Source organism: Pan troglodytes, chromosome 4 (assembly GCF_028858775.2).
Source record: "Pan troglodytes isolate AG18354 chromosome 4, NHGRI_mPanTro3-v2.0_pri, whole genome shotgun sequence".
Lineage (NCBI taxonomy): Eukaryota > Metazoa > Chordata > Mammalia > Primates > Hominidae > Pan > Pan troglodytes.
This window is the reverse complement of record NC_072402.2, coordinates 148617076-148641246: the sequence shown is the minus strand read 5'-3', so window position 1 is coordinate 148641246 and position 24171 is coordinate 148617076. Positions and strand designations below refer to the sequence as shown.

Below are 24171 nucleotides of genomic sequence, written 5' to 3'. Positions count from 1 at the left end.
TCTGCATAGATCACATTATCTGCAAATAAAGATGGTTTTACTATTTCCTTTCCAAACTGTACACACTTTTTTTATTTTTTGGCCTATTGCACTGACTAGAACTTCCAGTACAATGTAGAAGAAGTCATGGAGTGGACTTCCTCACCTTGCTCCAATTTTAGGTGAAAAGCTCTCAGTCTTTTAATATTACGTATGATGTTTCTCGTAGGTTTTTAAAAATTACCTTTATTAAGTTTAGTAAACTCCCTTTTAGTTTCAATTTATAAAATTTCCTTTTATTCTCAAATCAGGAAGTGTTGTTGGATATTGCCAAATGCTCTTCCTATATCTAGTGAGATAATCACAAAGATTGTATTTTATAGTTTAATATAGTGAAATATACTGAAGGATTTTCTAGTGTTAAAGGATTGTTGCATTTCTGCTATAAACTGCACTTGGTTATGATGTCTTTTTATTTTTATATATTGCTACATTTGTTTTGTTGAAATTTAGTTTAAAATTTTTGTGTCTTTGTTCATGAAGGATAATGGTCTGTAGTTCTCTCTTCAAATGTCTTTATCAGCTTTTGGTATAGGTAATGCTGGCCTCATAGAATGACTTGAGAAATATCTCCTCCTCTTTAATGTTCTGAAAGAATTCATGAAGAATTTGTATTATTTCTTCCTTACGTGTTTGGTATCATTCACCAGTGAATCTGTGTTGGCCTGAGTTTTCTTTGTGGGAACATGTTTAACTACAAAACTACAAATCAGTTTTTAAAAACTGATACATGGGTCTTCAGTTTATCTACTTCTTATTAAGTGAATTTTGGTAGTCTGTGTCTTTCCATAAATTTGTTCATCTAAGTTATCTAATGTATTAGCACTTAGTTGATTACTATATTTTTGTATTTTCCCTTAGATATCTGTAAAACCTCAGCTTTGTCAGAGAAAGTTTTTATCTCTCTTTCATTTTTGAATGACAGGATTGCTGGCTATCGTATTTTGTGAGGTTCTTTTTAGTGTTTTGAATATATCATCCTGCTCTTTTCTCATCTGGAAAGTTTCTGCTGAAAAATATTCTAGTAGTCTTATTGCAGTTCCTTGTATGTAACAAGTCACTTTTTCCTTGCTGCTATCAAATTTCTCTGTTTTTAGCTTTTGAGAATTTGACATAATGTGTCTTGGCATGGAACTTTTTGGATTCATCTTATCTGGTATTCTACCCAGCTGATCTTCTTAGTTATGGATTTCTCTTCCCCTTTCCAGGCTTTGAAATTTTTCTTCCTTTATTTCTTTTAATGTTTTCTGTCTTTTTCTGTCTCTCCTACTTCAGGTACTTGGATTGTGTATATTTTTCTGCTTGCTGGTTTTCCAAAAGTTCGTTAAACTGTCTTGACTTTTTTCATTCATTTATTCTTTTTAGATGAGATGATTTCCAATGACCTGTCTTCCAGTTCATAAGTAATTTCTTTCACTTGATATAGTCTGTTATTGAACCCTTCTATTGAATTTTTTAGTCCAGTTACTGTGTTCTTCAGCTCTATAATTTCTGTTTTGTAACTTTAAAATTATTTCTCTTTGTTAAAATTCTAAGTTTGTTCATGCATTGCTGTCTTGATCTCAATAAGCATATTTATGACTGTTTATTGATTCCCTGTCAGATAAATCACATATGTCCATTTCATTAGGGTTGGCTTCTGGGGATTTATATTGTTCTTTTATTTGGAAAAAAAATTCTTGTTTTTTCATTTTCTTTGACTCTCTATGATGGTTTCTGTATATTAGATACAACAACTACCTCTCCCAATCTTGTTATACTAGACTCATGCAGGAGATGGTCCTCACCAATCAGCCCAGCCAGAGATTCTAAGTGCCTCTCAACTCTTTGAGCTTATCCAACTCACTGATTTTGTTCTCAGTAGCTTCCAGGAAATTAGAGTGGTCCAAGTCATGCTAGTGCCCTGAGAAAGGTGAAATAAAAGCCAGTTTCTCAAAATGCAGCTTGGAGAACTGGGGTGTCAGATATGTGTTACAGTTACTTCTTTCCTCAGGGAGAAACTGAGAGCCACATTTTCGCTCTCATTCATTCTGATTTAAACCAAGAGGTTCTGTGACGGATGCTTGCACTCTCATTCAGACTGCGCTTTGGGGCACTTGATGCATGCAGAAATTCTTTCTAGGGAAAGTCTTCAGACCTGGATTTTTTGCTGTAGCATGCCAGTAGAGAAAATGTGGAGGATTACTCACTCTCTTGTTCAAGCTTGCAAAAGTCTCACAACCTCCCTTCAGGGAGAGTCTGCAGACCTGGATTTATTGCTGTTGTAAGCTGAGGTGGAAGGCACAGGAGTGCTGTCCTTCCCATTGAGGCTGGAGGAGGTTTATTCTTTATTTGCCACATAAGCTCCCATGTGCAGGCTAGTCAGAAACCAGACCTCAGGGTGGTGCTTGGAAAGTGTGCAAACTCCTTCCAGAAAGAAGCCAGAAGCTGGACTGAACCCAGGAGCTACAGCTGCTGAGAGTGTTTACATGATTCAAAACCACTTCTGTGATCTTTGTGCTTCAAAGAAATTATCCAATGCCAAATCCCTGCTGCTCTCCATGCAAGGTGATTTAAGAGCCAAACCTGCTGGCAGGGATCATAAAAGCTGGGGTACTTTATGTGTTGTAGGAACCCTTCACTCCTCAGGAAAAACCTAGGAGATGGGAATCCTAAAGTGGTGTGCTCAAGGTGGAGTTTGTGCATGAGTCTTTCTCTGCTTTTCCTACTCACTTCAATGTGGATATTTTCTTAATTCTTCAGTGCACGGGGGTCTTTCAACTAGTTCTGGCTTTCTTTGAAAGGTAACTGATCCATGTGTAGGTGTCTATTTGGGCATCTGGGGAGGAGGGATAGTCAGGAGTGTCCTATTCTGCCATATTTTGACATCACTCCAGTTCTAGGCATTTCTTATAAAATCCTTTGCATTTCTACATAGCAAATCATTCATATCATGCACATATATAGACACTTTTATTTCTTCCTGTTCTGATCTGTATGTTTATGCTTGTAATTTTGTTTTCTTGTGTTATTTTATTGGGCAGAATTCCCAGTACTATGTCAAATGTGTGATGAGAGTGAATACTCTTGCCTTGTTCCTGATCTAACGGGGAAAACATTGAGTCTACACATGCCTGATAATTCTTGATTTGATGCCAGATATAGTAAATTTTACTTTGTTGAATGCTAGATAATTTTGTGTTCTAATATATATTTTTGAACCATTGTTCTGCAGTTTTGTTAAGTTACTTGGGAATGCTTTGATCCTTTCAGGTCTGATTTATTAGGTGGCACGAGAGCAAGATTTTAATCTAGAGCTAATAATTCCCCACTACTGAGGCAACATCATTCTGCACACTCTTCCCAGTACTTCAAGAATTGTAAAGTTTTCCACTCTGTCTGGCAGGAACAGGCATGAATCTTGGCTTTAAAAATAAACTCCAATTGTTTTCTCTTATTCTTTCAGGTATTTCTTTTCCCAGGTTCTGGTAGTTTCTTTACATACATGCACTAATCAATACTCTGCTGAATACTCTGCAAATATCTGGAGTTCTCTCTCTGAGCATCTTTCAATTTTTTTGTCCTTTGCCCTGGTCTCCACAGATTCTTAGTTATTTCTGCTTAACTCTGAGAGTCTGCTGTTTTCTGCCTGGGCTCCTCTTCTTGTGTTTCTCCTGGAAATTTTCTCAAGGAAGTAAACTGGGTCACTTCATTTGTTTCTCATCTCTCAAGGATTACCATCCTTTACTGCCTGATGTCTAATATCTTAAAACTATTGTTTCATATAGTTGTCTGTTTTTAAAGTCATTTCAGTTATAAGTGTTGATATGGTTTGGCTGTGTCTCCACCCAAATCTCATCTTGAATTGTAGCTCCCATAATTCCCATGTGTTGTGGGAAGGACCCAGTGGGAGAAAATTGAATCATGGGGGTGGTTTCCCCCATACTGTTCTTGTGGTAGTGAATAAGTCTCATGAGATCTGATGGTTTTATAAGGGGAAACCCCTTTCGCTTGGCTCTCACTTCTCTCTTGTCTGCCATCATGTAAGATGTGCCTTTCACCTACCACCATGATTGTGAGGCCTCCTCAGCCACGTGGAACTGTGAGTCAATTAAACCTCTTTTTCTTTATTAAACTTTACTCTTGGTAATTTCTTTATAAATTACCAAGTCTCGGGTATGTCTTTATCAGCAGTGTGAAAATGGACCAATACACGTCTGCATTCATTCCCTGTTATTTCATCTTTGCCAGAAGCAGAAGTTTGGAATTATTTTCTAAAATTTATCTTGTTTTACAATTATGTAAATTTTTTGTGGTTCTCAAGTAAAATAAACAGGACATGGTACATTCAAAGGACAGTGGGTACTATTTATGTCCCCTCTGTCTTATTTCCTTCTCAGGAAGTGTCTAAGATGACCACCAATGATCCCCACCTCCTGGTATTCATGACCTTGTGTAATCACTTCCATATAAGTAAGTAGCTTCTAACCAATAGAATATGGCAACATTGAGGGGATATCATCTCATGATTAGATTATAAAAGACTGTGACTACCATCTCCCTTATAGACTCTTTCTCTTGCCTCCTTAAATCAGCAAGTTTCCATGTTAGAGAGTTCTGCATGGCAAGGCACTGTGAGTGGCTTCTAGCCAGCAGCTATCAAAGAAGTGAATACTCTCAGTTCAATAATTCTTGAGGCACTGAATCCTCCCAAAATCATACAATTGAGCTTGGAAGTGGATCTTTCTCCAACTGAGCCTTCAGATGAAACCCTATCCTTGGATGATAACTTGATTATAGATTTGTGAGAGACCTTAAACAGAGAACCTAGATAATTTATGTCATCTTCCTGACCCACAGAAACTGTGAGACAACAAATGTGCATTTTTATGCCACTACATTTTGGGGTTATTTGCCACATTTTCATTGATAATAACACCCTTTATAGATAATGTTTTATTTGATGATTTATTTTTCCATTATTCATTTTTAATTTTTAAGGTAAGTATATATTTAGTTGATCTTCATTATTCACAAATTCTGCATCTGCAAATTCACCTACTTGCTAAAATCCATTTATAACCCCAAAATCAATACTCACAGCACTTTTGCAATTATTTGCAGACACACACAGAGTAGCAAAAATGTGTCACCTCATGTGCACATTCTCAGTTGAGTTAGAACAAGGCAATACTCTGGCTTCTTGTTTCACCTCTCATACAGAGAAGACCAGAGGATGGAGACAGAAGGGGCAGCACAGTAATGTAGAAGAAGCTGCAGCTGTTAATGGAGTGACATTAGGCTTAATTAACACTTCTAAAGCTCATTTTCTCTTTTGTAAAATAAAATAAAATCTACCCAGGATAAGCTGTTTTTAGGATTATTTTATATATATATATGTATCTATATATATATGTGTTTATATATGTGTGTGTGTGTATATATATATAAAATAGCTGAGATTTCATTTTACAAAATAATATTTTATATATATATAATTTTATTTTTCCCCTGGAAGCAATGGTTCATAACACTTCTAAACCTCATTTTCTCTTTTGTAAAATAAAATATGCCCAGGATAAGTTGTTTTTAGGATTTATATATATAGATAGATAGATATGTATCTATATATATGTGTGTTTATATATATGTGTGTGTGTATATGTATATATATAATAGCTGGGATTTCATTTTACAAAATAATATTTTATATATATATATAATTTTATTTTTCCCCTGGAAGCAATGGTTCAGTACTTGCTAATCCAGGGTTTATGATGACTTTATAGAACATAACTTTTGTAAATAAAAAGGACTGGGGAAAGGGGTTACTTCATTCGTTTCTCACTGCAACTTTTTATATATATGTTATGCACATATATAATAAATACATACATATTCATTCACTTTTACGTTAAAAATGGTAATAGCAAATATTTTCATTTTTCCACTTTATGTTTTTAACATATTATATCCTTAATATAACTTCAGGATACATAATATTATATCCTGAAATTCACTTCATGTTAGTACAGAAAGATATTTCTCCCTCCCTCTCTCTCTCCTCCAACCCCTCTCACGGCTAAATAGTACTGTTTTAAATGTTTGTGTTATCTGCTGTCTTTTGGTATTAAAAACAGTTTTGCAATAATCTTTTGGCTATTTTTTATAGTGAAGAATGTATCTTTGGGATATATTCTTCAAGTGGGGTTTCTGAATCATAGGGTAAAAATTATGTAGTGCTGTGGTTTTAGAGATATGTCCATACATTCTTTGATAATCCTCCTTAAGAGGTGGAGCTCAATTCCCATTCATTTGATTATCGGCTGGCCTGAGTGCCTCACTTCTAGCCAACAGAATACAGAAAAAGTAATCAGATGCCACTTCCAATTTAGGTTATAAAAAGCCTGTGGCTTCTGTTTTGTGTGTGTTCTCTCCCCCTTGACTCACTTGGACTGTACAGAAGTCAGCTATCATATCATGAGGCAGCCTTAGAGAGAGGGAAGACACCTGCCATATCATGAAAACAATAAGGTAGCCTAAGGAAGGGCCCACATAGTGAGGAACTGAGGCCCGTAAGCAGCCATGTGAGCAAGCTTGGAAACTGATATTCTGAGGCTTGCCCACAGCTATTTGATTGAGTTTGGAAGCATATCCTCCTACAATTGAGCCTTGAAATAATTGCAGCCCTGGCCTATGGCTTGATTGCAACATCATGAGAGACTAAACCTGAACCACCCAGCCCAGCTGTTCCCATTCTTGACTCACAGAAACTATGCGACAATAAATATTTATAATTTCAAGTTGCTAAGTTTTGGGTAATTTGTTACACAGCAATAGATAACTAATACATGTAATTTTGCTAGATATTGCCAACCCCTCTAAAGAGGGCTGTAAGTTTGCTGTCCCACCAGTAACACATGATATTTCCCATGGCCTAACAGTGTTGCCAAACTTAGAATAATATTTTATAAGCAAATAGATGAGAAATGGTATTGTACTATGGCTTTAATTTTCTTCCTTTCATTATGAGGGAGGCTTCCTGTTCCTTCAACATCTTCTTTTTAAATTAGGTACTACATAAGGACAGCTTTCCGTAATTCTTAAGATGAAGAACTAAAGTTTTTACAATTCCTACAAGGCTCTCCGCATAGGAATAGTAGTAGAGTCTGGCCTTTTCCTGACTCTACAACTTCCACTGGCATCACTCCTTGAGGGTGAGGTATCTGAATTAATCATTAGTATATACCTTTACCACTAAACTCAGTGTCTACACTGTCTTAAGCTCAAGTCAAGAAATACATATTGATATAACTGTGGAAGTCTAAATAGAGATGAAGAGGTTAAGTGTTCACAACCAACTATTTCTTATCCTCTTTGTCTTGACCAACCTTTAGTCAGACTTCTCTCCTTCCCGCAGGCCCCTACATTTTGGCTTCCCCTGAGTTGAAACACTGCACTAATGCACTATGATTCAAAACATCTCCCCTTAACCGCTTATTCTCAGAATTCCATGACAACAGAAACAATTTCTGTAGAAATGCCCTGGTTTTGCCACCTGCACACCCCTATCTCATATCCTTCTCCCTACAAAGTTCCTGCTAACCCTTCTTACTCTTCCCTATAAAAAAAAAAAAAAGTCATTTTGTTGATATTGTGATTCTTGCAGATTTGAGATTGGAGCATTCTTCCTAATGCAACAGTGTTCTTTCTGAATACATTGTCTTCTTATCTAAGTCTGCATTTGTTTTGACATGAGAAATAAATTGCTAAATGTAAAATTGCTGCCTATTTCATAACATATCAAAAAGCATGACTCGTGTGAAAATTATGATTCAAAATTGTATTCATTTATACAAATGAAACATTGGTCTGTGAACATGCATTTTGCTTTTTTAAAGCTCGATGTAAGGTCTAAGGGTTAAGATAACAATTTTAGTATTCTCTTTGGCTGGTTCATTTTTAAAAAATCATGTTGTTGTTGTTGTTTCTGAAATCTAACCTTCTCAGTCTCTCCCTTATGTCTGTTCCAATTTTCAAGTCTCTTTTCTGTCTCAATCTGTCTGTCTACCACGCTCTACCCCTTAGATCCCCACTTCTATTCCTATGTCTATTTTTTTCTCTTCAGTCTCCCGTCTCTCCTCCTTTCTAGGCTGGCTCCTTTGTCCCCATTTCCCCCATTTTCTCTCTGATTCTCTGCTTCTCACTTCCCTCTCTTTGTGCCTCAGTCTCCTCTTCCCTGCTCTTAATTTCCCTTTTTCCTTCAGTCGACCTCTTATTACTTATTACTGCAATATCAATTTCCCTTATAAGGATTCCTTACCGTTGTTATTGGCATAATTACAGTACACAATGATTGTTCAGCCCTCCTCGCCCCCAGATTTTGTCCCTCTCTCCCACAGTGAAATCTCCCTGGAGAGGACCGCACCATTCCACGCTTCCCCTCTGAGCAATCGAATCTCCCGGCATGGGGCTGTACCATTCACAAACACGTCCATGGTACCATCTAAAATTCCTCCCCTTTCGTCAGAAGCATGCTTCCAATAGAGGAAGGTTCACTCCAACTTCCTCTTCAATCCCCCTTATAAAATCTTTCTGCAAAAGTGTGCTCCTTACTGCTCCTTTCGCAGGCCTCCTTTCCGTCGCCTTCCCCTCCCTTCGCTGCCGCTGTGGTACAGCCCATTCTCGGGCTCAGCACTGGGCGAATCCTCCGCTAGTACGAAGACGACCGGGCTCTCAAGATGGCGGCCCCATGCGGAAACAACTCCAGGGAGCAGCCATGTTGCTTCCTGAACAAAGCCTCTGAAGATGCGGAACGGGCAAAACCGCCCCGTACGGAACGGCGCAGCCTCGGGAGCCCGGTGTGGTGCTCGCGGACAGGAAGCAGGAGAGTTTGCCAATAGGGATGTGACAGCGGTTCCCATTAAGCGGTGATGGTGGTTTTGGGACCTGATAATCGAGCTGGGAGTCAGAGGCGGGATGTGTGCGGTGAAGGGTGAGTCTGTGGGATTGGTAATGGGAGGAGAGGAGCCCGTGAGGGTCAGTGGTAGGAGGTTTATGAAATCACTGGTGGGGGAAGTAGGTGGGATTAGTGTTGGATTTATGTGGGAGTCCGAGATGTGATTAGTAACAGGGAAGTGAGAGGTGAGGGGGTGTCTATTAGGTCAGGAATGGCGTGCAGGTGGACTGACTGGTGGGTTTAACTGGGTGCAGTGATTTAGGGGACTCTGAGGAATCAGTGATGGGAGGCTATGGACTAAATGATGGGGGCGTCCATGTGTTCAGTGATGTGATGGACATGGGGGAGTTCAGTAAGGTATATGATTACTAGGCCTGAGAATTCCGAGATTTAAATGGGGACAGTAATGGGGCCACGGTGTCATGGTGGTCAGCCACATTTTACTGGGGAGGCCTTTACTTAACGTTAAATTTCCACAGGTCATAGGCAACTATTTGAGTTCTTAAAGGTCAACCCCTTTTCACATCTTTTCTTAGTCTACCATTGCCCACTAAGCATTTCTGATGGTACCCCCATCAAAAATGGTCATTTTAAAACAAGACCAAACAAATCAAAACTGATAAAATCATAATTAAAAGTTTGATTTCAGTTCTCCACTTTCTAAGTTTATTTAAATCATTTTATATTTTATTCAAGAGACATTTATTGAGCATCTGCGGGATATCCAGAGATGAGTATGATTGTTTCTTTTGTTTCCTTCCAGATGTTTTGATACCCCCATATAAAATAATCTGTCTGTCATGGGAGCCCCCACGTCCTCTGAAATAGTTCAGCTCTGTCTGCGTGACTTGTCCTGGGACTGAGGAAAATTTACCAGGTATTTACCTTCCTGCATTGTGGTATACTCTTTTTTTTTCAGTGGTTCCAACCTATCACCATTTTTGTAAACAGACAATAGCGCTGTTGAAAAAGAGCAATAAAAATTTAAACAGAAAACATCTTAAAATTAACCTTTGAGTTCATGCACATTGATTTAGCAAGAGTTTTCTAAGTAAGTTGGGGGAAAATATAAGAGAGTTCTTGGAAAATTGTTGGAATTCAGCTGCTGGTTCTTTTTAGGAATAGGGAATACATGCCTCAGTTTTCCATTTGGTCATTCCCATTCTTATTGCCAAGGAGCTCCATCTTCACTTATATCCTTATATAGCTATCCATGATTATTGCCTCATGAAAATCTTCTATAAATAGAATTGCTGATTCCCAGGGGGAACAGTAAGTTGTTAGTAAATCAACTGGAAACATATCTTCACATCTATCCAATTATAAAACGTTGGTCAACTTCTATGTGATCATATTATAGGTACAAGAGGAGTAAAGAATGATCCCTCCTCCACATGGTGCCTGCTGAGACTTCTGTAAGGCTCAAACAACCTTATCCCACAGGGTAGTCCATTAGTTACCTGACTTCTGATGTTAGTTGTTGCAAGATTGGTGAATGTGAAAGCTGCAGTCTGGGTTTGGGCTATGAAAAACATTCTGATCACCAGTTTTGCTTTTTCAGTCATCTGGCCTTTTGGAAGAGCAAAAAATGATGAAGTCCCAGGTGAGTTGCTTTTTAAAAAAAAAAAAAAAATTCTTCTTTGGTTTTTCATACAATCAAATGGAAAGTAAAGTTTAAAATCTGGATGAAGGAAAAGGTGGTAACAACAAAGATCAAGACCTCGAAAGAGTTTCTAGGTAATATGTAAAAAACCTGGCTGGCAACCATTTTTATAAATTAATGTACTAATTGTTCTGATCTTACTTGCAGACATCATGAGTTACATGATTTGCATTTCCCTAAAGAGAAAGATAAATTTCCCATGGTAAGAAAATGTTTCTTGCCATATAAGACTAAAAATAAATTCCTTTTTGGCTTTTACTCTAGGAGGTGGAGTGCACAGTGTTCTCACCAACACTCCTTTGCTAAATGCCACAGTAGGTTTCTTGTAGTGGTGTCTTAAAACGATCTTTTTTAGAGGGGATGTATCATAATGTCTAGCCAAACTCCTTGAACCTTATTCTTGAGTGGGGGTTGGCAAATTATTGCCATGGGCCAAATCCCATTCTCCAACTGTTTTTATAAAGAAAGTTTTATGGAGCACAGCCATGCTGTTTGTTTACATGTTGTCTATAGCTTTTTTCTAGCTACAATGGCAGAGTTGAGTAGTTACAACAGAAACCGTATGGCCTGCAATGCTAAAAATGTAAACTTTACTGAAAAAGTTTGTTGACCCCTGCTTTCAAGGAACAAATTGATTACAGATGCTTCCTATTGTCCAGCTTTATCCACAGGTAAATTCATTAATGTAAGATAGGCACATTTTGAATGTTTTTCTAAACTATGTATTTCTCTCAAAAAAGCCGTTCTTAAATGATATTTATCTGGCAAATCTTTGGAGGGCAAAGGTCCCTGATGCTCCATATCTTTTGCTGTGCTTTCAGAATTTGTAGGATTAGTGTCAAGTTCAAGGCTGTTCCTTCTTTGCTCTCCCATTTTTAAAAGTTTGTATTATTTTTTCTTTCTGCCAGCATTGGCATATAAACATTTAAAATTATATAAAAGATAAAAATTTAAAACAGAGAGACCTTTTAACTTAAACTCACCTTCTCCCAGGATAATCAGTGTTAACCATTGCTTCTAACCTTCCAAACCTTTTTTGATATGAATATAACTGTGATTAACAGTTTATATGTAGAAGCACAAATGTGTGAGAATGTCTCTTATTTTCTTGCGCTTTTCTTTTGGAAAAAGAATGTTATAGTAAATATTTTGTTCTGCAACCTGATTTTTAACTTACTGTCCAATATAAAGGTCTTTTGTATACACTTAGAATATCTTTTTCCATATCAGTACATAGAATTCTCCTTTACTATTTTATCAGATGCATAATATTTCCTTGTGGCCTGGTTGCCTGGGATTGTTTCTTCATCTTACAGATAGAGATTATAATCCTCATAGGGTTGTTGTGAGAATTGAGTAAAAAACATGCTTAAAACCATAACTGGGGCATGGTTTGTACTGATATATTTAAGTGTCAGCTGTTATTACATCATCATTATGATTATCATTGTCAAATCTTGAAATCAGCTTTTACATTAGGAGTCCTTGTGTATATTTTACAGTAGAGTTTAGAGTTCTATTGCAAAAAGATTTTTTCATTGTTGTTTTTGTTTTTGGATTTCAGTAGCTTTGTTTTAGAGCCGCGCTGTCTAATATAGTAGCCATCAGCCAAATGTGGTTACTGAACACTTGAAATTGGCTAGTCTGAATTGAGATATGTTAAGTACATACCAGATTTCAAAGTTATATTTCCAAAAAACTCACTAGTAGTTTTTAAGGATTCCATGTTGAAACGATATCTTGAGTAATATATGGGAATAAATGTATATTATTGAAAATAATTTTTTGAATGTGGTTCCTAGAAAATGTAAACTTACCTATCTGGTTAGCTTTATATTTCTGTTACACAGCACTGCTTTGAGGGAGAATGGATTTTTTACTTAGCCCAGTAAATCCAACTGCTGTGGCTAATTAGTTGATTAAATGCTTCTTCCTTCAGGAAGAGGGCTATATATTAGTTCCCTACCATCCAGAAGTGAAGTCGTTTTTACACATATCCTCCTTTTCAGCCTTTAACACCTACTTCCCTTTCATTTCTTCCATCACTTAATAGCACTTCCATTTCCCCAGGGACCCGAGCTGTAGAAATTGTTTGTAGTTGATAAAAGTATAATTTTCCACTGATTATGTACTATATTTTTCTCAAAATTAAGAAATTTATACCTACTTATTATATTGAAGCATTTGGGTATCATTAATAAAGCAAAATCAGAATGTTAGAATGATAACATCTATGAATTTACCTCTCAGAATGGATTTCCTCTGTATTCCACATTTATTATCTTTCTTATGTTACTTTTCTTCAGATAAAACAAATGTAGACTAATACACAAAACAGTTTTTAACTAAACATGAGTTTTAATTTATTTTTTTCTTTATAATCATTATTCATTTCTTTTTAACAAATGTTTCTTAAGTACCCAGTATATGTCATATGCACTGGCTAGCTGTTGAATATCCTGAGCAGATTTACGTATAGTTTTCTTCTGGAAGGACTGCAGAGAAAAAAAGAGATGGAGAAACCAACATTAACACATCGGCAGAGATGTAAAGAGATGTAGAAACTAACATTAACACATAAAAGTTCTGTAGCAGACATGGGAGCAGGTACTGTTATAGCAGAGAGGGGGGAACAACCAGATTTCTAAGGAAGTAGGTAATAGGCTTAAATGATTATTGAACTTTGGCTCATGAGGGAAGTAGGCTGAGGACAGGAAGTAGCATTTGTAAAAGTAGAAAGGGCAGAGTGATTTTAGGAAGGCTGAGAATTTTGAAACTAAAATGGAGAGTGCTTCATGGAAAGGTCGACTAAGGTTGGTATTGAAGTGATAAAATATAAAAGATCATGATGTTTACAGTATCAGGGAGGCAGTTTGGACTGCAGTAGTCAAGAACCTAGACTATTGAGAATAAATCTTGCAGATATGAGAGTTCATCAATCATATATTTAGTATGTAATCTTTGGCAAGTATTTACTTAACCACTGTAATCCTCAGTTTTCTTATATGTACAATAGGAAAATTAACAGGATTGTTATGGACAACTAAGTGTTTGGCAGCTTGACAGAGTGAATATGGAATTGGTGTGGGATGAGAGAAAGCTTGAGATTTGAGATGACTGAGATGAGACTGTGTTAGCAAAGAAGAAAAAGGAGGCTTTTAAGCAGGCAATGTTGACATGTGAAATAATCATTTTCATTCTGAAAGTGGTGTTTGGTAATTGTGGAATATTTGGGGGAAAAGTCTGAACAATTTATTTAAAATAATACAGATCACTATTAGATTAGTTTCTGCTATTAGTTAACAACTATTGTGAGGATAATGGTGACATAATTAAAATAGTCAGTGTTCCCTCCAGAAACATTTTGTAACTCTACTCTTACCCAAATTCATTTTTGATGTTATGTCACTAATTTGTTGTGGTTTCTTCATTAATGTTTTCTGCACATTTTTGTTGAGTTTATCATTTGGGATTCCTTATTTTTTGTTGCTACTGTAATTGGTATATTCATTCTATTACTAACTATTGTATGTATATAAGAAAGCTATTAAATTTGGGGGAAGCTAAGATCATTTTCCTATGAAATAAAGGGATTATATTAATGATCTTCTAGAGCTCTGACATTCTATGATTCTCTAAATGTAGCTTTTCTTTTTTTAAAAAAAATGTACTTACAAAGGGCATTTCTGCTCTATAATCATTAATTAAAATTCTCCTGTGTCTTATTTTGTTACTTTTATGGCCTTTAGTACTTTTTAGATTTTAAATTTTTATTCCATCAGAATTTATTCTTTTTCCCAGGTATTATGTAGTATATTGGTTTGCTAGGATTGCTATGACAAAGTACCACAAACTGGGTGGCTTAAACAATAGAAATTTAGTCTCATAGTTCTGGAGGCTAGAAGTCCAAAATCAAGGTTGTTCTTCAGGACTGTGAGGGATGTATTTGTTTCATGCCTCTCTCCTTGGCTTCTTTATAACTATCATCTTCTTTTTTCTCTTTGCATTATCTTCCCTCTATGCATGTCTTTGTGTTCAAATTTCCCCCTTTGGATAAGGACACAGATCATATTGGATTCAGTTTCACCCTAAATACCTCATATGGCTAGGTATATCTGCAATGACCCTGTTTCCAAGTCATATCACATTTTGAGGTACTGGGGGTTAGGACTTCAACATATAAATATTCAGGAGATACAACTCAACCCATAATATTTCTTCAACATTATTCTTTTCCTCTTTACTATTCATTGTTTCAAAACGATTCATCCAATAATCCATCTTCCTCCCAGTTATTTGGGTGCTGCCTTTAAAATGTATGAAATTACTATATGTATTAGGTAGGCATTTTATGGTTTACCTCTTTTTTTCTCCTCATATGCCTGGCTCTGCTTGCTAAAAACAGGATTTTATTTTGTTTTTCCCAAAAACTATTATACAAAACTAGGTGTGGGTGTAGTTGTGCACATTATAGCAGAAATTATGAGAATGATCATTTCAGATTGAACAGGAATTTACTATTACAGGGGTTAGTATCATTCAAGGATGTGGCTGTGGATTTCACTCAGGAGGAGTGGCAGCAACTTGACCCTTCTCAGAGGACCCTGTACAGGGATGTGATGCTGGAGAACTACAGCCACCTGGTCTCAATGGGTAAGGATGGCTTCCCTGAATAACTCAGAGTTGTCCAATCAAGTGCCTTTCCTTACTAGTTGCTGTGATTAGATTGTTCCTGACATATGTCATGACTTTTATGACCTTCATACCTTTGCAAATGGAGGTTATGCCTTTGTTGAGGGCTAACTGGACAGCTTTATTGTAGACCATCTGAAACTGCACCTTCTCTTTTTCCTTCAGTGCAGTCAATCTCAATTCTCTGTGATTTCTGTTTAATAGGGTATCCAGTTTCCAAACCAGATGTCATCTCCAAGTTGGAACAAGGAGAAGAGCCATGGATCATAAAGGGAGACATATCAAATTGGATCTATCCAGATGAATATCAGGCAGATGGGAGACAAGGGAAGTGAAATATCAATTTATGTTTTTTTAGTTGATTGGTGCCTGAGGTTTATGTTTCTATCCTTATCAAAATCTCCTATTCTTTGCTTCTATGCTGAGAATTTAGTAGTCACTCAACAAGTAATTGTGAAGCCTTTCAGAGGAGTTCTATTTGTTGTTGATCCTGTCTCATGTGTGTATATATATATATGTTTATATTTGTTGTCTTTCCTGAAAGGGTTTTAAAGGCAATAGAAGGCAAATTCCTTTCAAGAACACAAGCTGTGCTTTAAAAGGCAATATTCCCAGATAAATGACTGTATTAAATTAAATGTCAAATACAGTTACTGTTTTAGAAGTTCAGAGAAAATTAAGAGTCTAAAGAGATGTGAGCGTATTTGAGAAACATTTTTCAGAGCATGCAACTGTAACTGCTCTGAATGACATAAATGCTGATGAGGCTGAAGGAGGAGGGTGAAGGCAAGCAGTGTTGGAGAGAGAGTATATGAACAAAACCTTAGGGTCAGGAAGATACAGCTTTTCTGGGAGAACTTTACTAGTTTTACTTGACATGTATAGAAAGTAGTTTATTGGGAGTAGTGGAATTTACGTCTGTATTCTCAGTTTGACTCTGATACTGAATCTGTAGCAGGATATTGGATTTTTCTATTATTTGTGTTGTTAGGAAAATAGATGGAGGAGAGTTAAAGTATTTTGCATACAGAAGATACCTTGTTTTTTAGAGTGATGGTAGGATAATAAGAATGTGTAGCACATGATTTATAATATAAATGAAATTAAAAGGTGAAAAGGGGTTTCTATTCAGAAAGCAGAAGTGAAATATTCTAGAAGAATAATCAAAAATTAGTGATGAGACCCCACTTTTTCATCTCTTTTAAGTTTAGTTTTTACATGAATATTTCTGTTTAACATTCTTGTCTGTCTATTCACCTGATAACACTATATGCTGTACTGTCTTCTGAGATGACCTGTTTCCATCCTTTTTTTGTGAGTTCATCTACTATGTTGGATCATCCATTTGTTCTACTTCTTTACCCTCTTAATTGACTCTTGTGATGACTCTTAAATTGTATCTTTTCTTCTTTTAGACAGGAAGAGTAACCTTCACAACTCCCAGTCATGTATTTTGGGGACAGTTTCCTTCCATCATAAGATACTGAAAGGAGTCACAAGGGATGGTTCATTGTGCTCCATTTTAAAAGTCTGTCAAGGTGATGGTCAGCTGCAGAGATTTCTAGAGAATCAAGACAAACTCTTCAGGCAGGTCACATTTGTTAACAGCAAAACAGTGACTGAGGCATCAGGGCATAAATATAATCCATTGGGGAAAATATTTCAAGAGTGCGTAGAAACAGATATATCAATACAGAGATTCCATAAATATGATGCTTTTAAAAAGAACTTAAAACCAAATATTGACCTACCGAGTTGTTATAAGAGCAATTCAAGAAAAAAACCTGATCAGAATTTTGGAGGTGGAAAATCATCTAGCCAGAGTGAGCCCAATTCTAATCTTGAGAAGATTCACAATGGAGTAATACCTTTTGATGATAATCAGTGTGGAAACGTTTTTAGAAATACACAATCCCTTATTCAATATCAGAATGTGGAAACTAAAGAGAAAAGCTGTGTATGTGTTACATGTGGAAAAGCCTTTGCTAAGAAGTCACAACTCATTGTACATCAAAGAATTCATACTGGAAAGAAACCATATGATTGTGGTGCATGCGGAAAAGCCTTCAGTGAGAAGTTTCATCTTGTTGTACATCAGAGAACTCATACTGGGGAGAAACCTTATGATTGTTCTGAATGTGGAAAAGCCTTCTCTCAGAAATCATCCCTTATTATACATCAGAGAGTTCACACTGGGGAAAAACCCTATGAATGTAGTGAATGCGGGAAAGCCTTCTCCCAGAAATCACCCCTCATTATACATCAGAGAATACATACTGGGGAAAAACCCTATGAATGTAGAGAGTGTGGGAAGGCCTTTTCCCAGAAGTCACAGCTGATTATACACCACAGAGCTCATACTGGAGAGAAGCCGTATGAGTGTACCGAATGTGGGAAAGCCTTCTGTGAGAAGTCCCACCTCATTATACATAAAAGAATTCACACTGGTGAGAAACCCTACAAATGTGCTCAATGTGAGGAAGCCTTCAGCAGGAAGACAGAACTCATTACACATCAGTTAGTTCATACTGGGGAAAAACCTTATGAATGTACTGAATGTGGAAAGACATTCTCCCGCAAGTCACAGCTCATCATACATCAGAGAACACATACTGGAGAAAAACCCTATAAATGTAGTGAATGTGGCAAAGCCTTCTGCCAGAAGTCACATCTCATTGGACATCAGAGAATTCACACAGGAGAAAAACCTTATATATGTACTGAATGTGGGAAAGCCTTCTCTCAGAAGTCCCACCTTCCAGGACACCAGCGAATTCATACAGGAGAGAAACCTTACATATGTGCTGAATGTGGAAAGGCCTTTTCTCAGAAGTCAGACCTTGTTTTACATCAGAGGATTCATACTGGGGAAAGACCCTATCAATGTGCTATATGTGGGAAGGCCTTCATCCAGAAGTCACAACTAACTGTACACCAGAGAATTCACACAGTGGTAGAATCATAATGAACTGGCCACAGAAAAGCCTTAGTATTAGCTCAAGCCTTAATAATTACTAGAAACCCAATTAATTTGATAAGCTTGGGGACAACATCCCAATAGATAAAAATTTTTAAGGGAATTTGTTTCTAGTTTGGTGATGCCTAACTTTTCCAGCAAAGATGATGGAAAATAGTTATATAAATGAAGAACATTTTTAATATGGCATGTAAAGCTTTTAAAGTTATGAACTCAGTGATCAGCACAGCAAGTTAAGCATACAGAATATTGTCAAGTTGCATATTCCTTATACTACAAAATGATAATCAGCCATTGTGAAACTGCTAATATTAGCTTGTCATAATTATGGCCATAAAGTAATTTTTCTATAAAAGACATGGAAGAAAGCTTAAGTAAACAACAAAATAAAACCTATACACTATTTTAAGAAGGGGCTTGAGCATGACCCCTAAAGCTACATGTAAAGTTCTTGTACAAAAAATGGAATGATAGGTTGATCAGATTCAGTAAAGTTGATCTGTATGCATTTTCCCATCTCAAGCATTTAAGTTGACCTGCATCTCTGGAAGGACCTTGAGATTGATGCATTTTGAGCAGGTCTCCCTTTTACTCTTCCTGACTGGGAACTTGGAGCTGAAAAACATTGGCACTGAGGCCAGATGGTCTTGGGTTTAATCCTGGCTCAGTGCCTCACAGATTGTGTGACTTTAGGCAAACATACTTCTCCTAGCTGAGTATTTTTTATCAGTAAGTACAAATACAATGCAGAGCTCATTTTCAGTTAATATTAGTACTTTTTAAATCTTTACTCTCTATCTTGAAGCATTAGATGTTAAGACTAATGTGTAAAAACCACGTCTGAGCTTGCTTTTCCCTCTGGACACTCTGCTTTTGATTGCCTATCCCTATAAGTGGCTCATTTTACTGTCTTCTGATCCTGGTGGCCTTATTTTTGCTATGTTAAGGTTGTGTTTTTTAATACTTGGATTTATTTTCATATACTTACATAAACCGTGGTGATTGCACATAAAGACCCTGCCTAATGTCTCTTCACTTCTTTGTGATCCTTTCCCTGAAGCCCCAACTGTTTGCCCTGAAAACTTACAGGGGAAAACTCTTGGGGTGAGAAGTAATGCCTGTATAGCCTTGAGAACTGGAGGCCTCTAAGATAACACCTACTATCTCATTCCATCCATTCCCCCATAAGCATTTTTAGATGAGCACCCTTGCTGGAAGTGACCTGCAGGAGAGCATACTTGGCAAGGATGAGAATACCTGTGTGATAAACACAGCATCTGCACATATTTCCTGCTTGATTTCCTATCCACTTGATCCCCTTCCTGCTTGGCTAAACTGTCTGTTGTGAAAACATGGGGCTCCTCTAGTTGAGAACAACTGTAGAGTAGAGGGCACACTGGACAGGGATGTGGGAACTGAGAATTAAAGATGCCATTCACTGGACAGGGATGTGGGAACTCAATGTTAAAGATATCATTCCCCCCACATCCCAGGTGATTTATATATTGTTGGGGTGGGAAAAGAGAAATCCAAAAGAGCAAACCCATTCATAAAATGGATCTGCTAATTTTATTGTTGAATAACAGAAATAAAAATACTATGTAGCATTTGGGTAGCTAGCACATGGCTATAAAACTAGTGGATTTTTAGTTCTATTTATATGGAACTGAAGCTACAGTTGTGTGGAACTAAGCTTCCCCTCTGTTGGCAAATGGCAGATACCTAGTTTTCATCAATAGTTACATTGAGCTTACTCTGATGTCTTGTTTTGCATAATTCTTTTTATCAGGCTTACTCTGATGGTCTGTTCTTTATATATTTTTTAATCTGTGCATCCTATGGTTGCCCTGACAGTGTATCTAATACGTGTGATTAGTCATATTCTTCACTCCTCAACAAAATTACATCAGTTTTTCACAGTAGTCAATGAACCTTATATCAACACCTCAACAACCTTTTTTATAAAAATCTTATAATTTGGTTCTAAAATGATATACAGAAATGCCCCAAGGCAAGAGTAGCTAAGACACTTTTGAGGAACAAATTTGGATAACTTATTAGACTTCTTATAAAACAGTGGTAATTAAGGCAATGTGGTGTTACACAAGTAATCATGTAGATCAATGGTAAAAGAGAATCTGAAAACTGATAATTACCTGTAGACACTTGAATTATGACAAAGTTGGCATTCTAGAACAATGGGAGGAAACTCACCTTTTCAGTAATGCCTCTGGCTCAGTTATCCAAATGGGTAAAACAAAGAAAAAACAAATTTACTGCATACCATTCACAAAATTTACTCTGCCTAAACCTATAATAGAGGACAATGTATAGCAGTAAGTATAGATCAGGCAAAAAGAAAGCCTGAAAATACCTAAGCAACAGTCTCAATAGGTTAGAATAAAAAAACGCTGTGATCTAACTCCAAAAAATAAAAAGGACATGATAAAAATAAAAGAAGATGAAGAAATAGGAAAACACACAAAATAGGAACAACAAAACAAGAAAATTGTGGCTCACGTCTGTAATCCCCATACTTTAAGAGGACAAGGTGGGAGGACACCTTGACCCCAGGAGCTCAAGGCTGCAGTGATTGCACCACTGCACTCCAGCCTGGGTGACAGAATGAGACCCTGTCTCAAAAAAATGTATTGTAGATTGAAAAAATAATAAACCTTTAAGTAAACTGGGAATAAAGGGCAGCCTCCTCAAATAGTTAAAGGGCATAGATAAAAAACCTACAGGAAACACCATATTTAATGGCTGGAAAAAGGCAAGAATATTTACTTGACTCTTTCTAGTTAACATTACACTGGTGAATTTAGCCAGTGCAATAAGAAAAGCAAAGTAGGGAGTGGGCTTGCAACCTGGAAAGGAAGAAATAAAAGTGTTGTTATTTGTAGACAACATATCCTTCTATGTAGAAGATCTCAAAACTGCACAAAATATTTACTAGACCTAATAAGCAGGTTTTGCAAAATATCTAAATAATTTGGAGAGATTAATTAAAACTCAGATATTCTGATTCTAGAGTCTACACACTTAACAATTATGTTATGCTGCCTCTCCTGCCTCCCTTTCCCTTCTGTAATTAACACAGTTATCTTCCACACCGTTTTCTGAATTGGTTCATGATACATGATGCTTGCATGCAGATGCTCCTATTATTTAGCCAAACTTCAATATTGAAAAAAAAAACTCCATAAAAACACTTAAAGTCACCATTTAATAAAAAATTTAATCTTAATCCTTATGTTTTAGTGTTCAAAAATGACTTATACATCCTGACAGTGAGATAGTTTATTGGGAATACAGACCTATGATAATCATGTTGGATCTTTAAATGAGTTAAGAGGATTCTTATCTGCAGAACATTGGGGATGTGATTGATGCTAAATATTCAGTGAATGCCCTAAGCTTTGACCCTGTAGGATTGGAAAGTATAGAAATTTAGTCCCTTGGGAGTTGTGTTCTGGTTGATGATACTCTTTTTTTGCTAGTTTGCCAAAAAATTAAAAGATCCTGGCCCTGGATTTTGTTGTTGAGAAGACCATCAGGAAGCTTGATTTAATGTCTAACACTGCTTTGAAATTCCACATCTACGGAAAATCTCAGCGTGTTCATGGATGTGGCTGCCTGAAAAGTGCCATACCATACACAATTACAGCTGCCAGAGATAGGCCAAAATCAGTGCCTGTCATTGGAATGGCTACATGGTCATCTACTGGCAAAACATGGTCATGTTCATATTGTCTCTTTTACTATACATGAAGTGGCACAATATAACTTGGCAGTAGATTGGGAAAAGCTAAAAATGTGTAGTACAAATGCTAAACCACTAAAATAACAAAACAGAGTTATAGCTTAAATCCAAAAAGAAGAGAAGTAATCATAACAAATAATCCAAAACAAGGTAGAAAAAGAACAAAAAACAGAACAAATAGAAAACAAAATGATAGTCTTAATCTAATGATATACTCAGATTAAACATAAATGATCCAAAGACACCAATTAGGGGAAGAGATTGTCATATTAGATAAAAACGCAGAGACTATATGCTGCCTACAAGAAATACACTTTAAATGTAAAGACATAAATGGATTCAAAGTAAAAGAATGGAAAAAAGATATACTATGATAACACAAAAGAAATCTGGAAGGCCTATGTTAATATCAGATAAAATATATTTCAGGATAAATACTAACTAAGAGATTTTTAAAAGACCAGTTCATAGTGATAAAGGAATCAGTTTATCATGAGAACATAATCCTAAACACTTATGCACTTAATAGCAGAGCTTCACCATACATGAAGCAATAACTGATAAAACTTCAAAGGAAAAATAGACAAATCCACAATTACAGTTAGAAATTTCAATACATTCTCACTAATTGAGAGAATGAGAAGATAATTAGTAAGGTTATAGTAGGTAGACTTGAACAGCAAAATCAACCAATTTGACCTAGTTGACATTTGTAGAACATCCCACCCCAAAATGGTACAATACACATTTTTAAGTCCATGTGAAGCATTTACCAAGACAGAGCAATAAATTTAAAAGGTAAGGTGACTCATTCTCATGTGATTCTAATTTAATTCATTAGAAATCAATTACATTAGAAATAAATAACATGAAAATATGTGGAAAATACCAAATATATGGAAAGTAATAACACACTTCTAAATAACCCATTAGTCAAAGAATGAATCAAAAAGCAAATGAAGCATTTTGAACTTAATGAAAATAAAAACACAACTATATCAACATTTGTGAAATGTCCGTAAAGTAGTTCTTAAAGAGAAATTTAAAGTGCTAAAGGAATGCATTAGAAAAGAAGAAAAGTCTCAAACAATGAATCAGTTTCTACCTTAAGAAGATAGGAGCAGGAAAAAATGAAATGCATTATAAACAGCAGAATGATCGGTTCAAAGCATAAATTAAATAGAAAAAAAGAAAATACATCAAAAGCTGACTGTTTGAGAAGATAGATAGGTCAGACTCAGGAAAAAAGAGGACACAATTATTCAAATCAGAAATGAGAGAAGTGACATTACTACAGACTTTACAGACATACAAAAAAATAATAAGGGAAGATTATGAACATCTTAATACCAATAAACTTGATAACAGATGAAGTGGACAAATCCTTTGAAAGATACAAACTACCACAGCTTACTCGAGAAGAAATAGATATTAACATAAATAGTCCTATATCAATTTTTAAAATTCAACTTGTAGTGTAAAACTTTATCAAATTCAGGATCATAGACCTTCACTGGTGAACTGTCTCAAACCAAACAATATTTAAAGAGGCAACAATTCAAATTCTATACAAGCTTTTCCACAAAATTGAAGAGGAAGGGATAGTTCCCAATTCATTATATTAGGTCAGCATCACCATGATACAAAACCAGAAGATATTATAAGAAAATAAAACTACAGACCAATATCCCTCATAACTATTGATGCAAAAGTCTAAACAATAATATCACATTATATAAAAAGGATAATACATCAAGACCCAAGTAGGTTTTCTCTCAGAAATGCAAGGTTAGATTAACATTTGAAAATCAATCAATGTAAGTCACCACATTAGCAAACAAAAAGGGAAACCATATTATCTCAAAAGATGAAAAAAAGTATTTGACAAAAATCATCTAAAAAGGAACTTCTTCATAGATAAAAAGGAAGTGAAAACCCTACAGTTAATATCATATAGTGAAAGACTGAGTGTTTTTTTAAAATAAAGAACAAAGCAAGGATGTCTTCTCTGTCATTTCTAGTGATCAATATACTGGAGGTCCAAGGCAGTACAATAGCCAAAAAATGGCATTCAGTTTGGAAAAAAAGAAGTAAAACTC

General features: G+C 36.1%; 2 protein-coding genes across 5 annotated transcripts in view; one reads left to right on the top strand and one right to left on the bottom strand.

Moving 5' to 3' along the window:
• The first annotated feature begins 9767 nt into the window (after positions 1 to 9767).
• ZNF300 (zinc finger protein 300) lies at positions 9768 to 19322 on the top strand. Its single transcript, XM_054684704.2, has 6 exons — positions 9768 to 9854; positions 10338 to 10392; positions 10539 to 10580; positions 15167 to 15293; positions 15537 to 15663; positions 16752 to 19322. The coding sequence occupies exons 2-6, from the start codon at positions 10372 to 10374 to the stop codon at positions 18295 to 18297; spliced, it is 1863 nt and encodes a 620-aa protein (XP_054540679.1). The 5' UTR covers positions 9768 to 9854; positions 10338 to 10371; the 3' UTR covers positions 18298 to 19322.
• Positions 12979 to 24171, bottom strand: part of IRGM (immunity related GTPase M) — a 54206-nt gene continuing 43013 nt past the window's right edge. For 2 of the 4 annotated variants that reach the window (XR_010156805.1, XM_063810179.1), the window contains one exon: positions 12979 to 13135. Coding sequence is in view for 2 of the 4 variants with exons in the window: in XM_063810179.1 (XP_063666249.1) it covers positions 13084 to 13135 (52 nt within the window). In the remaining 2 variants the exon portion in view is untranslated. Of the gene's footprint in view, positions 13136 to 20523; positions 21177 to 24171 lie in introns of those variants that run through there. The other 2 variants (XR_010156806.1, XM_063810180.1) reach the window with 1 other exon arrangement.